Here is a 20,083-nt window from a genome sequence, read left to right on the forward strand (position 1 = left end):
GTCCGGCGCTCGCGCGTCACTGCACGGGCGCTCTGCCGCGTGCGTAGCGTAGACGATCTCGCGTTTGCATAGACGGACGTGCCAGGAAACGAGGCGGTACGCATCCGTTTGGCACGTGCGGCACCGTGAGAAGCACGGGCATGTAGCGCGAGTCCCCCTGCTGGGACGTGTATGGAGCGCTTCCGGCATGACGGGCGCTCGAAAGATTCGAACGTCTACCACAGAAGCGGCTGCAGATGCCCCTGACAGTGAGGCGCATTTACGTGACCGACAAGTCCCTAGAGAGATTTACAAGCGTTGGGGCCCCCTAGCGCTTAGGGGCCCTAACGCTTGCGACCCCCTAATCTAAAGCTCTCTAGTGATGTGCACGTTACCGATCCGTGAAATGAAAAAAAATTTTGGCAAGTTTTTGGTGCCACTTTGCGATGACGGATATCTGAGACGGTAAAAGGCCACTTTGTATATGAATTCTTTTCTAGATTCGATGGCGTAGGTCATGTATATAAATCAAAAGCTAGTGTCAGACAGATGCAAAATATAAAAATGAAAGGAACACAGAGGGCAATGCTAGCTTTTTCAGAATGTTCCTGCTTGGTTTTCTCCATCTCGCGCTGTAGCTGATCGTTCCGTCCTCATTCGTGCCACGAACTTACAGGTTTAGGAAGCAGATGGTCTGAGTCTTGTCTGGAACACAAAATCCAACAAACCTCTTCTTACTCTTGCTATATCCTTCAACTTGTTTGTATCCGTGAAATTATTTTCCTGCCATCCTAAATCGTACCGCATAATTTGTGCTTTCGCTACTTCTTTCACACGACCCGATTTCTTTGTTTGGGTGGAACAAGGCAGATGCAAATGAGAGCACACATTTGCGTCTGTATACGAATGCGTAAGCGTTGAGCACGCATGCAATGAATGGCACGGTTGACGGAGTACAGTGGGCAAGTGGAGAACCGGTCTTTTCCCTGCAGTATAGCGAACCTATAGGCTGAAGATGATGACGTATAAATTGCATTTTCCATCGTCATTTAGTATTCTGGGCCTACATTTTTCCTGCTCGCCCTGCGATACTCAGTACTTATGGAAACACAGATGAGTATGCAATTGCAGTTTTGGCTTACTCTGAGCTGGCAGGCGCCGTTACGAGCTCAGGTTGAAGTACTACGATCGTGACACATAGACGACCAGCACAGACTGCTTCTTTTACGCGCGTGCAACGTCCGTGCGTTGAGAACGAGAGAGAGAGAGAGAACAAGCAGTTGAGCATCAGTGCTATTCTTCGACCGAAAAACGTCGCCAGGTGTACCTGCTATTCCGTTCCCTCAGGGCACTGCGGCTGGCACGAAGTGTGCAGCTTGATTTAGATAGCTCAGTGGCCGTCCATTATTACTCAGCGCAACACTTGTAAACCGGCGCTGTTTCAACCGACGAATGATGTGCCCATATACGGCAAGCAGAGAGAGACGTGTGCTTACCTCCCGACTATACCTCTGTTCCTCCATTGCCCGTTACGTCTCACCGACGCGCACTTGACAGCATACAGGATGCAGCAGAACGCGGCGCCATTCCATCTCTTGCATCGCAAACGGAGAAGGCGGCAGGAAACCGGTATCCGTTCACGGGCTGTACGACCATATTGACCACAATGTATGTGTGCACTCACCGTTGGCGCGCATTGTACACCGCGCACGCTCGAGCGTGACTCGATCAATTGTGAACCGAGCTACAGCCCACTTGCCTGCCTGCACGCCCCTTCTACGGGGTCAACGCGTGCCGAGCTCTTCAAGAACGATTGCGCTCGGGAAACGATGACGCGGTAGCCGCGTATACAGAACTGCGGATCGCGTATTGGTTGCTTGAAGTGAGTTCTTAGAAAATGAGGAATAAGTGCCACGCGCTGCATTTTGTAACGACCCACTTTCTTTTCCGTTCTTATCATCCGTCGTACCCAGTTGCCGATTGCGATGATAACGGCGGTGCAGTGACGTCCTAGACGATGACAAAAGGTGCTAAAGGATGGAAAATAAAGCGCATCGTTACAAAATGCAGTTACTGCTCTTCTTGTAAGAGAGACCATATTTTGATGTAATCTTCCGGCGCACTGGATTTTAGAGCCACCATTGTTGCTGTACCTGCGTTTAGTTAACCACGCGTGACGATCATCGTTTGCTAAAGTATCACATTAGCGCGCTCGTCTCGTGAGTATCGAGTGATGTATAGGAGTGGATGGAATGCGCAAGCTTGCCAACGTCATGTTTCAGTTGCCGGCGACTTTCTACACTTTTCCTTCGGAGTCTACGGATTTCCTGCGACACTAAGCGCGTACTTGATGCGTTACTTCGGAGCAGAAATCGATAATGACGATTGTTTTTAGTTTGATTTGGTTTCTGTGTTGCCACTAAGTGGCGCCGAATGGTCAGTTACACAAGTGCTACTCGAGCAAATGAAGGAGGGCGAAAAGAATTAGCGCGGAATTTAATGGTGTTCGGCACAGGTACAGCAAAAGTTATATGCCATTATTTGCCGAGAGGCAGCGCTGTCATTGCGAATTTCGTTCGCCTGCATGCATATGTCCGATTAGCTTATTTAGGAGGACTTCCTTCGAATATTTCGGTATTAAGATTTATATTTCATGTTCTCTTATCGAGTAAAATGATAACAAAGAGTGCGCTTCTATACTGCGCCGTGTGGATAGACGACTGTATATAAAGATAAAATCATCGGTGCAGTTATATCAACAAATAATTACAACACCGCCGCCATACCTTGTTGCGCCGACTTCTAACTCATTTGACCCTCATCGTCTTCAATTCATCGCGTTCTCACCACTGCCGAATTTATTGACAGATTCTCCATGGTAGCTGCCATGATTCTAAGTTTCCTCTAAAATGCTTACATTATTGTTCATTCTTAGCGGCATTTAGGTGAGACAGACGGTATAGGCAGTACCGTAACCGTCTTGTAAGCAAACTACTAACGTTAAAAACGCAAACAAATACCTAGAATTGCATCGTTATCTCGGAGCCAACCGTATAAATACGCACAGCGCGCGCTGTCCTCTTTCCGTTAATCTTGCGTCCGCGTGCACGACGTGTTTTCCCCCGGGTGAACGACACAGCGGGTCGCGCTGACCGACTTACACGCGCTCTCCTCGACTCCAAGTTGCGGTTGTAATCCGCGGAGAAAGCACCCCCATAGCTGGGTCACTCAACTCGCCACTGGGGTTTCCCCGCTATATACAGAATCGTACCAACTAGCTCCTTTCCAGACCTCCCCCGAAGCCGTCCCCCTCGTCCTTCCTTGTCCACGTTCTCTGGTATATGGACAAAGTGAAAGAGTAACGTCGTAAATGTGCCGCTAGCGTGGACAGTAAATGATTCCGTCTGACCAGTACAAGAGGAACTGTAACGATATACTTACCGTTTGCAGAAGGGAAAGGATGTCTGGTGGAAATAGGCGAGAGAAGAGAAACCGAGAGGGAAATGTAGGACTCTGGGTGCAGCTGCGTTTGCGCACCTTGCTCTATGGGCCCGCCTCATGATTGCAGTTCTTTCGTTCCTGCGTACGCCAGCGATTCGCCGCCGTTCGCTACATGCGGGCATATGCACTATAACCGCGCTAGGCGCTGTGCGCCTGGAGTCGGAGCGTTCAGTTAGGGAGTTTTAGAAACAGCGCATCCAAGCGCGTTTGCGTATAACCGTAAATGCCACGCTCAGCTTGCAATTTTTTCTTACCCCTTTTGCGTCCTTCTGTAAGCCCGGTGGTTTGCGTTCCTTAACTCTGGGTGCGCTAAATCTAAACCTCCCTAATGTCCAGGCCCCCCCTGCATCGGAAGCTGCGTTCTCAGAAGGGTAAGTACCGCCGTTTTTCTTAACGGAAATGGGGGTAACGCGGTCGTAGTTTGTCGACGATTCACCCCACTCGTGTATAGTGCGAAACCAGACCTACGCTGTTATAATGTAAGGATTCCGTTCGCTCGATTCTATTCTTTGGTTATCACCCACCGTTCACGAACGATTCATTCCTGCGTAGACGTGTGTGAAGCACCACTCGGACCATTGACGAAGCGCGAGAAGAATTATCACTAAAATAGAATCGTTACATTATCCCGCCCCTTGTTCCGCGTCAGGATTCGATAAAACTCCGAGAATAAGCTGATTACAATGTTGTCACGAGGATGCCGTATACGGCCTGTGCGTCAATTATAACCAATACGCGAAACGAAGGAAGGAATTGCGGATATTCTTGCGGTCGCTTTGAATAGAACAGAAACAAGTTAGCGTTCTGATATTTATATAGCGAAGATGCGTCGGTTGTCGGCCGTAATCTCCACATTTATGGCTCAGAGCTAACGCTGTGTATATTATTTGAACCACCAGCAGGCCTCAATTAAGTAACAGCGGACGACGCACAATCTGTAAACAGAGCAACAGATGTGTTCGTGGTAGTGTTTACAAAGATGAACCTTTCTTTACAACATTTATATGGTGGCGCTTGTTTCCTGTTTATTCCTAATGATAAATGCCTGGTGTAAATTCAAAGCATAATCTGTTTGCGGTGATGCAATCAAAACAGAAAATATTTGTCAACGAAGCAACTCCCCGACATTGCAAATTAAAGAAACGCAAGTCGGGTGACCTATGCTTTTTTTTTTCTTTCTTTGTTGCGTATTCGGGCTGTTTTTCGGGCTGTTTACCTTTGGCTGTGAGAACAGTGCGATACTAAACTATACTGGCACAGCCGGCCTTGTGCATACTGTGGCAACAGCAGTTAATAGCACACTTAAACACGGGAACCACGCCACCAGTTACAGTTCCTACTTCCTGATCGCAAGCGTGAGTATACACTTCATAATGCAACTTGCAGTTGAGCGCAGCGCCAGGCTGTGTTCATCGCACTGAAACAACGGGAACTCAAGAGCTCAGCGAAGCGCTGCCGTTCCGCAAAGATGCAGCTGCCAGCGCAGCATCAAAGGGTTGCGGACGTTAACTGAAGCGATGCCTCGTCCCAGCGCGCGACCGTCCAGTGTGTCGTGACGCTGCTCGCACAAAACGGAAGTCCTCACAAAAGGGGCCGCCGCGGTGCCACGTGGAAATTAAAGGCTTCTGGTTCTTGTGTAAACGTTCAGCAGAAGTGCATCGTTTATTCTTTCCAGTACGGGCGCGTTTTTGTATGCTCTAAAATATAGGTCTCCGTCTGATCTCTCTTATATGTATACCACCTTTTCCGGCCGTTTACTCACGGTGACCACCGAGAATGACGGGTTGGCCTGGGTGCACCCCACGTCTTGCCTGAATGCGCACAGCCTTCGAAGAATGCCGCGTGATTATAGTAGTGACCGAAAAGCGCCCGTCCCATGGGAAAGAATGGACTAGGCCGACAAAAAGGAATCAGAGAGCTAGAGCTGCGTTTCGGCTAAAATGTTTTTGAACATAATTTGTAGCGGCTATAGTTTCATGCCGGTGCATTCTACCGGTGCTAACATATGGGGCAGAAACTTGGAGGTTAACAAAGAAGCTCGAGAACAAGTTAAGGAGCGCACAAAGAACGATGGAAAGAAAAATCTTAGGACTAACGTTAAGAGACAGGAAGAGAGCGGTGTGGATCAGAGAACAAACGGGGATAGCCGATATTCTAGTTGACATTAAGCGGAAGAAATGGAGCTGGGCAGGCCATGTAATGCGTAGGATGGATAACCGGTGGACCATTAGGGTTACAGAATGGATACCAAGAGAAGGGAAGCGCAGTCGAGGTCAGCAGAAAACCAGATGTGATGATGAAGTTAGGAAATTTGCAGGCGCAAGTTGGAATACGCTAGCGAAAGACAGGGGTAATTGGAGATCGCAGGGAGAGGCCTTCGTCCTGCAGTGGACATAAAATATAGGCTAATGATGATGATTATGATAGTTTCATACAACAGTGGTACACGATACATATTCAAATCATTTTACTAGCAGCGCTTGCACTCACTGCTTTGCAGGAAATGTGAGTAGCCTTATCCTTCTAGAACCAATATTATTTCCTTAAACACATATATTCAAATCATAAATTATGTATGACAGTTCATTTCAGTACGTTTCATGTTCGAATCGTTAGCGCAGAAATCGTACACGTATTTCTGACAGATGCACGCAAGCACGGTGCGGGAAGTGAAGCGAGCATATATTAATACAAGTGATTTCGGCGGAAATGAGCGAGACAGTAGCTACAGCAGGGCTTCATTTATTTGTCGCGGCATGGCCTTGATGACAAGAGTCAGATGAGGATATGTCGACGCATTTTCGTTGTTCGTGCGGACTTCCGGAGCGCCGTGTACGCAGCGTGAAGTGTGGCCGTGTATTCGAGTCCGAACTTGCGTTGTTCACTCGATCAATTGTCTCTGGAGGATCAACCGATGTCGATCTCACCAGCTCCTGCTGTACCTGCGCAACTACAACCAGGGAGCTGTGGTTTGTATATGCAGCTTGTTCACGTCGCCGACACGAGTGCCTCCTGGGATGGTTCACTGACACTGCCTCGTGTGAAAAACTGGGTCTTGCTCGTTCGGTTTCGATAATCCATTTGCACCTTTCAGCTTAGGACAATCCTTGGAGTTTATACCCATGTGCTGCGCAAATTACGAGTGCTACAGACTGCCTCCTGGCTACGGTCCAGCAGCCTCGACCCTTCTCAGACCGCCAAGGTGGATGTGTCGTAAAGCCTGAGTGTAGAGGTTGCACAGAAACAGCTTTAACTGTGTAGATGTCATCGTCTTCTTCATCGCCGTACCACCAGCCTTAATCTCCCTACCTTGTCATTGTCGTTTTTCCAAACTCCATCGACATTGTGGAGTAGAAGGCCATAGAATCACGTGACTGGGACCGACCCCTTGACGTCTCTCTCACTAATGCTTCTATTCCTTTCTAACTCAAGGAATAACTTATTCAATGCTACTATTAATATGCCCCGATAAAAGAAGCGGAGTACATTAACGAAAGTGGCGGAAAGATCATGCCACCGGCGGAAATTAGACTGACAACCGTGTGGATTGAGCTACCCAGACACTATCGTATAGCGCTTCCCTTTAGCGTGCCTTTAGAAGTGTTCGCGCAAATGTTGCCGTTAGCGTGCCTTAGAAGTTCTACGCGTAACTGTTGTCATTCGGTGCAGCTCCGTCGACTACGTAATAACACGTTATCTCTCCGTTCTATCCACAGTATGTGCCCGGGGCGCCGGACGGCCGCGACGTCATCGCTGACGGCGGCTGTAGCAACGGCGGCGGCGTTGGCGGCGCTGTTACTGGGCGCCGTGCAAGCGGGCAGCCACGAAGGCTTCTTGCGCCAAGGTAACAGCGCCTGGCACACGACCGGTGGTCCGTTCGACAATCCCTGGACCTCCCCCCACCCCGTGACGGCGGCAGAGACCCGCGGCAAGGCGCTCGATGTCCAAACGCTTACCAATATCATCAACGTGGCGCGATATATTTTGTGTGAGTTTTCGCTCCTGCAGAAGATGCGTGCATGCGCCTGCGTAGCTTCCCCCTTTATACTGCTGCCCCGAAACACTTAACCAGCTGCCTGCCCTGCCGTGCAAACCCTACAGAGCCCCCACGCGTAGCATGCACAATTGACTTTTTTTGCCATGTTAGAAGCCCCGTAGTGTCTCAAAGGGTGCGCAGCTTGCTCCCTGTATAGTAAGCACGCTTTGTCGTCGTCCCAACTTCGCGCTGAATGCTCGATAGTTGCGACGCGTTGGCACTCTTCACACAAGCTTGACCAAAGATTATTATTATTTTTTTAATTATGGGGTTTTACGTGCAAAAACCACGATCTGATTATGAGGCACGCCGTAGTGGGGGACTCCGAAATAATTTGGACCACCTGGGCTTCTTTAACGTGCACCTAAATCGAAGGACACGGGTGTTTTGGCATTTCGCCCCCATCGAAATGCGGCCGCAGTGGCCGGGATTTGCAGTTTAATTTCCTAAATACTGCCGACTTTCTGTCAAAGAAAGGCTTAGTTCTGCAGGTCTGCGACTGAGCCCCAATCGAGAACGCTCAAGAATAACAAAGAAGTCTTCGCGACCACAAGTTGCAGACGTCGTCAAGCTCTTCAACATTTAGATGGTCTGACACGCAGAACAGCGGTATAATTTCCTTGCGCCGTTTGCTCAATTAAGCATGCATCAGGAAACCTAGGAACGACGCTATGCGTTTTCCATGTCTCGTCAGCTATGTGACTATATATATATATATATATATATCGCTGGATTTCCTGCCCTAATTGCTCTTGTCCTGAAAATATATTGGACAAACTTGCATTTACCATGTTCATCCTCTGGTGTGTCGAATGGAATCGAAACTGCCAGTTGTTACTTGTGCTTCATCGGCTGCTTATAATATTGCCCTTGAATAGTATTTTTGCTGTTTCTGCTTGAATGTGTGAAGACGACAGCGAGAACTTAGATGACGTAACATGTAATTATCGTGATGAACTGAGCTTGCAAGAGTGCAGGTGTGAACAATAAAGTGAACATGTAGACGAAACGGCATCATGTCGAAGGTTGAAATCAAAGTTATATATATATATATATATATATATATATATATATATATATATATATATTACGCTCGGATCCTGGCAGACAATTTATTAATTGTCCTTTATTACCTTCAATGTATTGGATCACCGAACGAACCTAAATAACAAACAGCGTCAAGTCAGGATGACAAATGCGCCATGTTGTGTAGAATTACAGTAGGTTCAGAAATATATATATATATATATATATATATATATATATATATATATATATATATATATATATATATATTGCACTGTAGGCGCTGCATAACAATCAGAACTCGTATTCACAAAAAACTTTCGCTAAAATTGTTCGTAAGAGAAAATACTGATGCGGTCAGCCAGTAGCAAAAAGCACTTACGAACGTAACGATTTGTAAATTCAGCACCAGATTATTGTACAGAAATACAATACAGCGCTGCATAACAGCTATATTTTATACGGGTGTCAAACAGCGCCCTTTCGATCACGATCGAGTCCGATCGTGATCTCGGCCGCGAGTGGCTCATTTGCACAATATGCGGGAGAGTGCAATAGCGATCGAGAATTTCGATCCGTATCATGCTTGATCACGATCAAAAGTGGTCGTGTGACACCTGTATTACAAAACTACAGGGATACAACGGAAACACGGCTGCAGACGAGGTGAATAGAGGCTGGTTAGTATACGTCCTAATTTTTTTAAGTATTACTCATAGATGAAGAGATCAAAAGGACGGTATAGGCGAAGATTCTTAAGGATATTTAGCAGCTCCTTCTTACCCCTTTAATTTACTAAAATGTATCCTTGTGGTGACCTTCACATTTAATGCTTGATATTTGAAGGTATATCTTCTCTTGCATGCTCTTCACAAGGCAATACATGCTGAAGAGTCGACTGAACTATACACGCGACGTGAAGACTGCACGAGAAAGCATTTGAATGGTGCGCCTGTTTGCTGTGTGGCGTCGATGATTAGTGGAGCGAGGGTGTGGCTCTAACTGTTCGTGTATATGTCTCCCCTGCTCCCCCCATCCCCTTCCTCCCCGTATTCCTCACTTGTTCCCCCAACCCTGAGCAGCGTTCCCTCAGAAGTGCTTCTACCGCGGCAACGCCTACTCGTGCGGCCTCGGCATCAGCTGCTGGATCCAGGGCAAAAGGCCCGTCGACTTGTGCAACGGAGGCGTCATCTGGAGTTGTTGCATCCCAAGGAACGCCGAACCGTCCAAGGCCGGCATGGTCAAGGACGCCCGTAAGCTCCGACAAAAACACATCAAGCGTATACGCTGCCGCTGGTCATGTTCTATATCCGAGCACGATTTTCACTACGCTCAAGTCTCATTAACTACGCGCAATGCAGCGAAAGCTAGGGCTCGTGTCATGCGATAAATTGCTGCGCTCCCATGAAGCCAATAAAAATCGACTCGACCCACTCGAGTCGAGTTCATGTAATCGAAGCTAGTAATGACAGCCGGCTGCATGTTGCAAAGAAGGAATGAGAGCCTACGCATTGTGCGCCATGTGGCGCGGCATCGCGCTATAGACGCGCGGATGGTGATCAATAGCGGGCAGTGGATGAGCCCTTCCTTTAGGTGTCATTTATGGTTGGTTGACGTGCCCCGTAGCTTTCGCTGCACGCCACGGACATGGTAAAATTGAGTATTTAAATGGGAAACTGGCCCGGTAAGAGCCCCGTGCTGCAAGCAAGCTTACTGTGTTTCAGCGTCACAGGTCGCTGACGAATGCCCCGCTTAAGGAGCACAATGCTCAGGAGACACACCTCGCATTTCTCGTAGCTAGAACTTCAAAAAAAAAAAAAAAAGTGATGCATATACTATAAACGAATGTGACTGGATATAAACGGATATTATAGACGGATGTGACCAGCGGCATATTGCTGACAGCCGTATTGAGGCACTGAGTTCATGTAGTGCGCTTATACAGTTAGTCAGGATTAATGCAATTTACAACTATTCTCAGTCCTATAATACTTTGTACTTTAAGTTGTAGGGCGTCTTCGAAACGCACCATGCCCAGTTGATTGCGTGAAGTTTTCATCTACATGTTTTTTTTTTTCCGTGATGTGAAAAAATTCCAAGAAATGTTTATTAAAAAATGACGTCAGTGCGCGCTTCCGCGCTTGCATGAAGTACGGTCGTGTTTTCAACGACATTCATAAACAAGGCCGCTAAAGTAGACAACAGGGTTTCAATCGGCTTTCGGGGCCGGCGTGTCACTCATCATTTGCTTATCATTACCGCTTATCATTACTGGCTTTTCATCATCACTCAGAAGCTGCTGACACGGCTGTTTGGATGCGCTATCGTTAAGCGTGCAAACGCGTAGTGACGTCATTTTTTCATATCTTGATATTAAACAGCGCTCGTGCAGCAATGACTCTGCGAAGCTAACATGGCGCTAAATGTCTGTTTTAACCCGACTCTGCCCTTTGCTTTTTTTTTGTGCGTTTATCACATTCCAACTTCGTTGCAGTGTGCGGCAAAACCTATCTGCGCAATTCCAAAGTGGTGGGTGGCGAAAACGCTAAGTTTGGTCAGCAGCCATGGCAGGTGAGAGATGATTTAATTCATTATGCTCATAAAGACGTAACCAATGATTCAGACCACTAACATATTACTTTCTTTTGACCCTTACTTTGCCACTGTCACTGATACAGCGACGCCTCACTTGCAAGCAGGACTTTGGAAATCGTCCGGATATATGTCCATCATATCAAGACGTTGTCCATTTGCACGCTTTCTATTCAATAACATCGGTATGCTCTCGTGCAAATGTGCCAGCGTCCCTGGAAAGCTAAACGCACCCATGTGCTCAATGGTCATGGTATTTTATACCATTAATGCCATACGCGCTTACGCGTGAGTACTCACCGTTCTCTCGGAAATGTATGAAACAGGCGTCCGTTTACAAGTCTCGGGACCTCTATTCGTTTGACGGCGGAAACAGCGAATAAAACATCAATCATGCGACGCACGTAGGGTCATGAACGCTCCTTATACGTTGTACCGCGGACAGGCGAGCACGCGCAATACAGTCTGGCTAGAGTCTACTGTAGTCTGCACAAACAGCATGTAAGTCTTATGCACTTCTGTCTACAGGGCTGAATTGGTGCGCTGCGATAAAAAAAAAAGAAGAAATCGGTATCTGTGTGTTGCTGGTCCGTTTGAGAGGGAATGCTTATCAACAGTACAAGCCACAAGAACGAGTGGGCCACACATTATTCAGCCCGGTATCTTATACCTAGCTGCTCTTGTGCTATTATATTCTTTCTTTGCTTTCCAACGCAGAGCTCGAGCGCTCTAGACAGATCTGTGAACGTATGTACCCGATACCGACTAAAATTCCTCGACGACGCTGCTTCGGTCGATTTACTTGATTGACAGATGATACGGTGGAAGAGTTATAAAAGCAAACTGTAAATAAATTCTGGACCTCGTAAAAAGCCTAGGTTTAGACAGACATAGAGAAGCATCTGTAAAAAAAATTTACGTTAGAAATACGAGTAGAAGCGTCACAAGACTTTCGCGAAAATAGACGTTTTCGATATCGAAACTGGAAGAAACGCCGCCATCACTGCTCGCCGGAAATGACGCATAAGCCAGAACGTTGAGAACCAGCGCCGATCCTCCGCACGGCACCCGAGATCAGACGCAATGGCCCGCGATGTTCGGGCTTAATTTAACGTCTCCGAGAGGCTGGCGTGCACTACCGCGAAAGATTTTCTCGTGCGAATACTATTTTCTTTTTCGCTTCACTGGTATTTTCCCTGTTTCCCAGCGACAACCATAGTCAGGAACGACGCAATCACGTTGTTTTCTCCTCAGGCGGCTGTCGTGAAGAGGAGCTTCCTTTCACAAAAGATCTCCTGTGGAGGGGCTCTGGTGCATGAGCGTTGGGTGCTCACAGCAGCTCATTGCGTCGACAGGTAAGCACGGCGGGTGGAATCACTACGAGTATACTTGCAAAGCTTACAACGGCTACGGTGAAGCGTACGATCCCTTTGGGAATGATACGTAGTTGACTGTGGCCTGCTTCAGACACCAAAAGTAAAAAAAAAAAAAAAGAAGAGAGAAGGAAACAAACAAACATAAACAAATAAAGGTGGCGTGCATAGTTTTTGGCGATGAGCTATACGAAGCGGTTACCGGGAGAGAACTACAGTCGATGACAACGCTCATAACATTGCAATGACAAATGCATGCACCGCTGTCTAACTCGGAGAATCGGAATCGACACGCCAGCCAGTTACGTTCGCACAATCCCGTGACGTCACGGCGGAAGCGAACTTCTTTCAATACTGGTCTCTTTCTCGAGAACGATGTTTAGCAGCAATCAAATGTTTTTGAGGCAATCAAGCAATTCATCAAACAGCTACGACGTTCTTATAATCAGTACGCAAAGTGTCGCAGCAATCAAATATGTTTCCTTTACTATAGAACGCCTGCGTCGAACCTGCGTGTCCGGCTGGGCGAGCACAGCATCCGGGACACGGCGGAGCGCTTCCCGCACGAGGAATACACGGTTCGGCGAAAGGTCGTCAACGAGGCCTTCGACCGGCGCAACTTCAAGAATGACATCGCGCTGCTCGAGCTGTCGCACCCCGTGGTATTCCGCGAGCACATCATCCCCATCTGCCTCCCCACGAAGGGGGAGAACTTCACGGGCGGATTCGCCACCGTCTCCGGCTGGGGAAGGCTCAAGTACGGTACGTGCCTATACCTGTGCTCTACCAACGCCTCCGATAGCGCAAGGCCTGTACACTTCGATCCATGACGTCCTGCCACCTGGCAATCTAAAGCCCCTCCATAGCACTACCGCCGCGAAAAGCGTGAGCTGATAGGATCTAATAGGGATGCACCCGAGGCTCCCGAATAAGCAGCGGTGATTTTGACGTCACCGCTTTCGTCACGCCAGGCTTGGCAGTGGAAATTTTGGGCTAGGTAGCATGACGTAATGGATCGGAGTGAACATGCCTTGTGCTGTCTATAGTCGGGTACAAATTTAGAAGGCAGCGGCATTTGCCCCTCAAAGGCGGATGCACACGAGCCTCCACCAATAGGCGCGCACTTCAGGTGACGTCATGAGCCGGACGGCCGGTGACCCCACCGACAAAGAACATACCTAACATGGCTGCCCTCGCTTCGAACTGGGCCGAGTCGCGTCAGCTGTGTGCGTATCCCTTCGTCAGATTGAATTCGAATTGGTGTTGGCTCTACAGGAATAAAAAGCATGCGCAGCTTGTTGGTGTCGATAGCTGATACGCAACGTTGTGTGGTGCGGCGATGTTGGCAGGTCGGCTCAGTAACACGTATCGTGAAATTAAGGCGTTGGCGCGTGCTAGCAGGTACACCCGTCAGCAAAAGTATACGGACCATAGGGTCGCCGAAAAACGTGAATTTATTTGTAATTAACAAGCATAAACTGGAATTGACGACTACACTGAAAAGTTCGCAATGCTAAGTTTGGACTGTAATCCTCAATTTCAAGTTGCTTTCACAGGCAGAGGGAAAAAAATGGCTTTATCGCGCAACCCCTGGTCCGTATACTTTTGATCACGAGTATACATATCTGAGTCTAAACGGCGCGAAAGGACGGTGCAAGCAAGAAAACAAATTACAAAGTGTTGAGCTACAACTAGCGTTTACTGCGTGCTGCGCACAGAATATAAACTGCAAATTAAATCAAACTTTATTTATTCCACAAAACATTGGGGAAGCAATAGACAGGAAGGAGACGACACCAGGGAAGCTAACCTCGACTTCATTACATGTGATTTCATATAAAGTGCCACAGACCACCGTGCACAACCATCTAAAAATTCTACGTATTTAATAAAAAGATTAATTGCAGGGTGCCTTGAATTGATCTTCTTTATACAGAAGTAAAATTTTTAGATGGTTGTCCGCGTTCGCGGTTGGGCTGTGGCAGTTGCATCAAACGTTAATTGCAAGTCAGCGCTTTGTCATTTACGCTCTTACTTGTCCCGTCCTTTCGCGCTGTTTAGAGTCCAACATGTATTATTATTTGCTACCAAACTATCACATGCATACTCGTGCATTCCTAGAACAAGCCAGTGGATTTACAACCGTGGGTTGCGTTACTTTAACTTCATCTAGCAGTCGCAGGCCTACCAGGAGAGAGAGAGAGAGAAACGAAGAGGGAAAGGCAGGGAGGTTAATCAAGGGCGTGCCCCGTTGGCTACCCCACACTTGGGGAGGGGGAAAGCGGAATAACAGATAGGAAGGAAACAGAAGTAAAATAATAAAGAGCCAGTCATTCGCAGAGTCAGTCGCATAGGAATGTCCGCTGTCACAAGCGTTTGCTCAGTCCAGTAGCCTTCAAGAAGCGCAGAAGGGCTTTTGTGGCCTTAGTACGGCGATTTGTTATCAACCGATTTTAATTACTTTGCTCAGACGCCTATAATATGAGTGCCGTCATATTGCCGTCTCTGTACATATGCTTTAAACTATGCTTGACAGAGCGCCGTTCTGCCACTTATACCTGGGAACAGCAAAATGGGGCTTAGACAGCCCAGATATTGCAAAAGCGCACTCGCTTTTACTGAACGCGCGCAACGATTGGGCATTATTGATATTACAATACCAGCGTTTCCAAGATGACGGTGTCCATAATACGAGACCAAAAAGCTGCGGTGGCAGGGACCGATGAAGAGATTCCGTGTTTCTCCTGCTATACGCCGCTTGCAGGGCAGTCCTACATACCGAACGTCCTGCAAAAAGTGAGCGTGGAGGTGCTAGAGAACGAAAAGTGCCGGACGTGGTTCAAGGACAAGGGTCGCAAGGAGCAGATATACGACACCATGCTGTGCGCCGGCTACAAGGATGGCGGCCGAGATTCGTGTCAGGTGAGAACGGGCAGGTGGTGGTGGTGGTCAACGAATTAGATAAGACACGGCACTTCGTGTGGTGCGCAGTTTCGCGGAGTGCAGAACTGAAGCCCAGTCATGGAACGAAGTCTGAAAATGCTAAAAACTCACACTATGGAAACGTGGCAGTTAATGGCGGACTCGAGGAGTGAGTGGATAATTGACTTCCTCCACAGGGCGGGAAGTGCAAGCTCCTTTCCAGCGGCGTCCAGCAGCAAGTGCACGCAAACAAAACCTTTTTTATTTCATGCGCGGAATGCATGGTTCTGTGATCTACATTTCACGTGTGCCGCGTTTGTCGTATTTTTCCTTTAGCAAAATACTTGACAATGAATGGGGTTGGGAAATGGGGAAAGTAGAAGTGTCTGAAGTGCAGAAGTTCGCTTGCAGCCACCTCTACGTGTGAACAGGAATGTCATATGCGCGGTGTATTGAAGTGCCAATGTTTCGTTTAATTTATCCTGTTACATTATACAATCGGATCGACCCTTATTTGCTGGTTCCTTGCGCCACAAGCAGAACAAAACGCCTAAATAAACTATCGCGATATCTTGCTTAACGACGCAACAGTGAAACGGGCGAAAAAAAAAAGGTTATAGATTAAAATAAATACCCATGAAAAAAACATGACAGATAATAATAAGAAATAAAGAAATTATACCACCTGCGTGCAACGAAAGTATGGTTTAGTTGGCCTTAATGAATCTGCCACACTAATGACAGAACAGTTCCCGAACGTTGATGCCGCTCACTTTCGTTAATGCGACAAGATAATTAACACTAATTGAGTACAGTCGCCATTATTGGAATAAAGCCTTTTGTAGTATGTTATAGTTAGAGCAGTAACTGAAGTTCGCGACGGCTGTTTACAAATTCCTCATGGAAGTTATTGCTATTTACTTTGCTTTGTTGTGCAAATTTCCTTCTATATCTGTAAGCGCTTCGTAGCTATGTAGTCAAAGAGGATTATTAATACTATGATAGAAAGGTAAGCGCTGTTCACATGAGTTAACGAGATGGCCAAAGCTGTCCGCAACTGCGCAAGGAACGTACTGTAAGGCCGCCTTGTCGCACTGAGAATACCATCAAATGTTGGGAAACGTATTCTCAACAAGGGCCAATGGCTTCTTGGTCAACAGATGAGGGCGACACCCAGTCACACCATATTGGACAGCACCTTGAGATCAGTGCCACGTCACAAATCAAGCGGCGTTCATTTATCATGGTTACCAGATATTTTTGTCCTTCTCAGGTGAAAAAGTGTAGGCATCTTTAGGACAATGACAAATTAGCGTTTGGCAAGTTAGACACTCATTAGCGTTTGGAACTTCGAAATTCGCGCAACAATAAGCGAGAGCAGAAAAAAAATAAAATGAAGAATACAAAGCTGTCTTGATAATTAGCGCCACGATGAGTGCCCCCTAAACAAAACACATACACGCGTAAGAAACTTCTAGCGAGGCATCAAAATAGGCGCTGCAATGTGTGCGATGGTTAAAGGAAAAAAAAAAAATAGAAAACGTAGCGCGCAAGTTGGCCGAACTCTGGCGCTCATTTTCTTGCCGAGCCTGTCACACTGGCCAAAAATGCTGTTGCCAACGTTGCTTTGCAGCGTAACTGGATGTTTAGCAACACAGGTATTGACCAACACGTTGGCCAACCGTTGAGAAAAAAAAAAAAAAAAACATGCTCCGCACTGTGGATAACCGCGAAACAATTTTGGGAACCTCTTTCGCGAAGTAGTCGCCTTCGCTGCCTTCAGAAGACAAATCACGCGTGCGTTATGGGAGGCGATCTTGCTTGTAAAAGGCGGCTACCAAAGTCACATTCTTACATTTACGCTCGCTTTACCCCAACAGGGTGACTCAGGCGGTCCGCTGACGTTCAAGAAGGATGATCGCTACTACCTCATCGGTCTTGTCTCGTGGGGAGTCCAGTGCGCGCTACCTTCTCTGCCCGGAGTCTACACGCGGGTCTCGGAGTACGTCGACTGGGTCAGCATCTACGTCAACTGAATAAAGTGTCGGCGCTGCGCAAAAGGGCGCCAAGTGATTCCTGCCCCGGCCAGCGGCGGGACCCTCACAGTGCTGTGTGTGAAAGTGCGCGCGACTGCTGCCAGTGACTGTGATATGCTTGCAAAGAGAAGAACGCCTAAACAGGTCGTGGGTGCGCAAGTATTTACGGGCCCCTTAGCGGTTTTCTGCGAGATAAAAACAGCGAGATTCTGAGAAGTAGTCAAAAAGCTTAGTTACGACACAACGTCCCAAGCTTAGGATCAGTTGTAGTAAGCCGTGACAGTCCACCTCTTACAGGGTTCTTCCCAAAGAATGTGATCCTAGACCAAGTGTAGCAGGCACCGCTATAAGTGCTAATATTCGTTCGCCGCTAAACAAACGCGACGGACAACCTCCCCCACATTAAAATCTCAGGTAACCGATCACACACAGAATTACGAGAGGTTCAATTCAGCTGTAACGTTCTCTCAGGTTTTCACCATAGAAGAGTTGAGCACTGGATGTGTGTCAAGACCTCGAATTTCACAAGTAGCAAGATGCGCGAGGCCGCCAGACGGATCTGACTCGAATGAGTATATAGCACTCGAAGCTTCGTTTAGACGCAGCTCACCCATTGTGTAACGAGGCTGTCAGCACAGAGCCACGAGAGTTTATGTCGACATTCAGCAGGCCAGCAAACGGAATAGAGGCGTTTCGAAAGTCAGACTTCATACGCACACTGATCATGAGACATGAATGCTCGAGACGGCACAAGAGAACAGTGCTGCGACAACTGCTCTCAGGCAACACTGGCCACGGAGACCTGACGTTTCGGCACCTTGCCGCCGGCTTGCGAACTTGTAATAATTGTAGGCTGTTTTAGGTGTACAGCACTTTTTTCAATTGCGTATTCCGCGCGCCGGCCGAAGGACTGTACCGTTGCGATACAGCCGCCAAAGACAATGCGCGCATAGTCGCGATTTCTTTTGTACAGTTCTGTAGAAAATGTGTGTGCAGTGATTGTCTTTTTTTTTTTTTTTTCGTGATGCTTCGCGTGCCAGGAAAAGCATCACCTTGTGGACAACGAACTTAAGGTGTGCACAATGGACTTATACGGACTCGTGCCCTGAAAAATACTGCGTGCTTCGTGTGAAAAGATTGCACTTGCATGTCGTGGCGCTCTTCGCGTCTTTAGTTGTTAGTATTCCCGTTTTCTGAGGAAACGCTCTGTTTTTACGTTGCATGCCAAAGCGCACTAGCACGACAGAGCAAAAAGAAACGGTACCGCAACGTTCTTTTCGTTTCTGTTGCTTTGTCGCTGCGTCTAGTTTTCGTTAGCAGTGAAATAAAGCAGCGCTTCAACACTTTCTGAATACAACAAAGAAACTTGCATAGTCACTGTAGGCAATACAGTTATGAACATTGGCTGGGCGCCACAATCTCGCCCGAAGGTCTGCCTGCCCTTTCCTTAGATTTCCCGAAATCAATCAATCAATAAATAAATAAATATCAGCTTTATTTAAACAATTCAATAAATGAGTACAAAATACTTGAATAGCATATACAGCTAGTACTTGGTCCAATACAGAAAATCCGACGTTTTCTTTTTCGTTTACTCTGACGCAAGAGTAAACACAAGGGCTACTGGGCGGATTTCTTTAAACGTCATGGCCAAACACTGCCTCATGCAAAATCAGGCCTTTCCAATTATCAGAAATGAATATAAATTTTGCTGATTACGTAGTGGCGTCATCTCCTGGCAGAAATCGATATAACTGCGCCAATACTATAACCCCCGAGATCGGCAGGCTCAACAAAGGCTCGTGCCACACAATCTCGAAGCCATGTCGATGGACACTGTTGCGCACGGCAGCTGCGCATAGTTTCGAGGGCGGTGAAAACAACGAAAACTGGGAAAGGGAGGCGAGTAGCGAAGGCGTTGCGGCGACATAAATTTGATTGGCGATTGCTACATTATTACAAGGCGCATACAAAAACTTTTTTTCTAGGCGCTATTCCTGAGGAGATACCCTTAATCACTATACAAATCACACTTGTTTCATAAAATGTATAGGACCCCTGAACCTTCCTTACTGCTGCAGGCTTTGCACGTCTCCTGCCACGCTCTAGCTAAAGCGTCAAAATAGCAATGAAGGCCAATATTTCAGACTTGCGCAATTAGTCATCCTTTTAAATTTGCCAGCGCACCTTATCAATTTAGCCTTCGTAACAACAAATACAGAGTGATCGCCACAACTGCCATAAACAACCATTTGCGTGGTGACTGTTGTGCTGGACTATAATTTTTTTTACCACACATAAATAAACTAATGATGTGAGGAATGGTGTGCTTATTTAAGAATTTAAAAGCGGAGGAACCATGATGTGGAAATTTTACAAGACCGCTGCTTTTCACCTACAATATGTGCTTCTTGTCGAAAGCAAGCTAGCCCAAAAGCAGGTGAAGCGCCTGCGCTCGAAGCTGTTCACTCAAGGTTGGCACCAATTATAGTAACAGACAAAAATACCATAAACACAAACAACAAACACGTATTTCGCAGTGGGAACGAAATAACGAAAATGATTTACTATCAAGTGTGTGGTACGTTGATTATGGTTTATGCCACGTACAAACGGAA

At 47.2% G+C, this 20,083-nt stretch overlaps 1 protein-coding gene across 3 annotated transcripts in view; it reads right to left on the minus strand.

Annotated features, from left to right (window-relative positions):
- LOC119456229 (isatin hydrolase) overlaps positions 1–20,083 on the minus strand; it is a 343,203-nt gene that overhangs the window by 199,279 nt on the left and 123,841 nt on the right. The window contains exon 1 of one of the 3 annotated variants that reach the window (XM_049669613.1): positions 1,476–1,783. The exons of 1 other annotated variant lie outside the window; for it this stretch is intronic. In XM_049669613.1, coding sequence (XP_049525570.1) covers positions 1,476–1,502 — 27 coding nt within the window. In that variant the 5' untranslated portion in view covers positions 1,503–1,783. Of the gene's footprint in view, positions 1–1,475; positions 1,784–20,083 lie in introns of those variants that run through there. One more of the 3 variants, XM_037717878.2, reaches the window with a different exon arrangement.

This window comes from Dermacentor silvarum, chromosome 6, assembly GCF_013339745.2.
Source record: "Dermacentor silvarum isolate Dsil-2018 chromosome 6, BIME_Dsil_1.4, whole genome shotgun sequence".
Lineage (NCBI taxonomy): Eukaryota > Metazoa > Arthropoda > Arachnida > Ixodida > Ixodidae > Dermacentor > Dermacentor silvarum.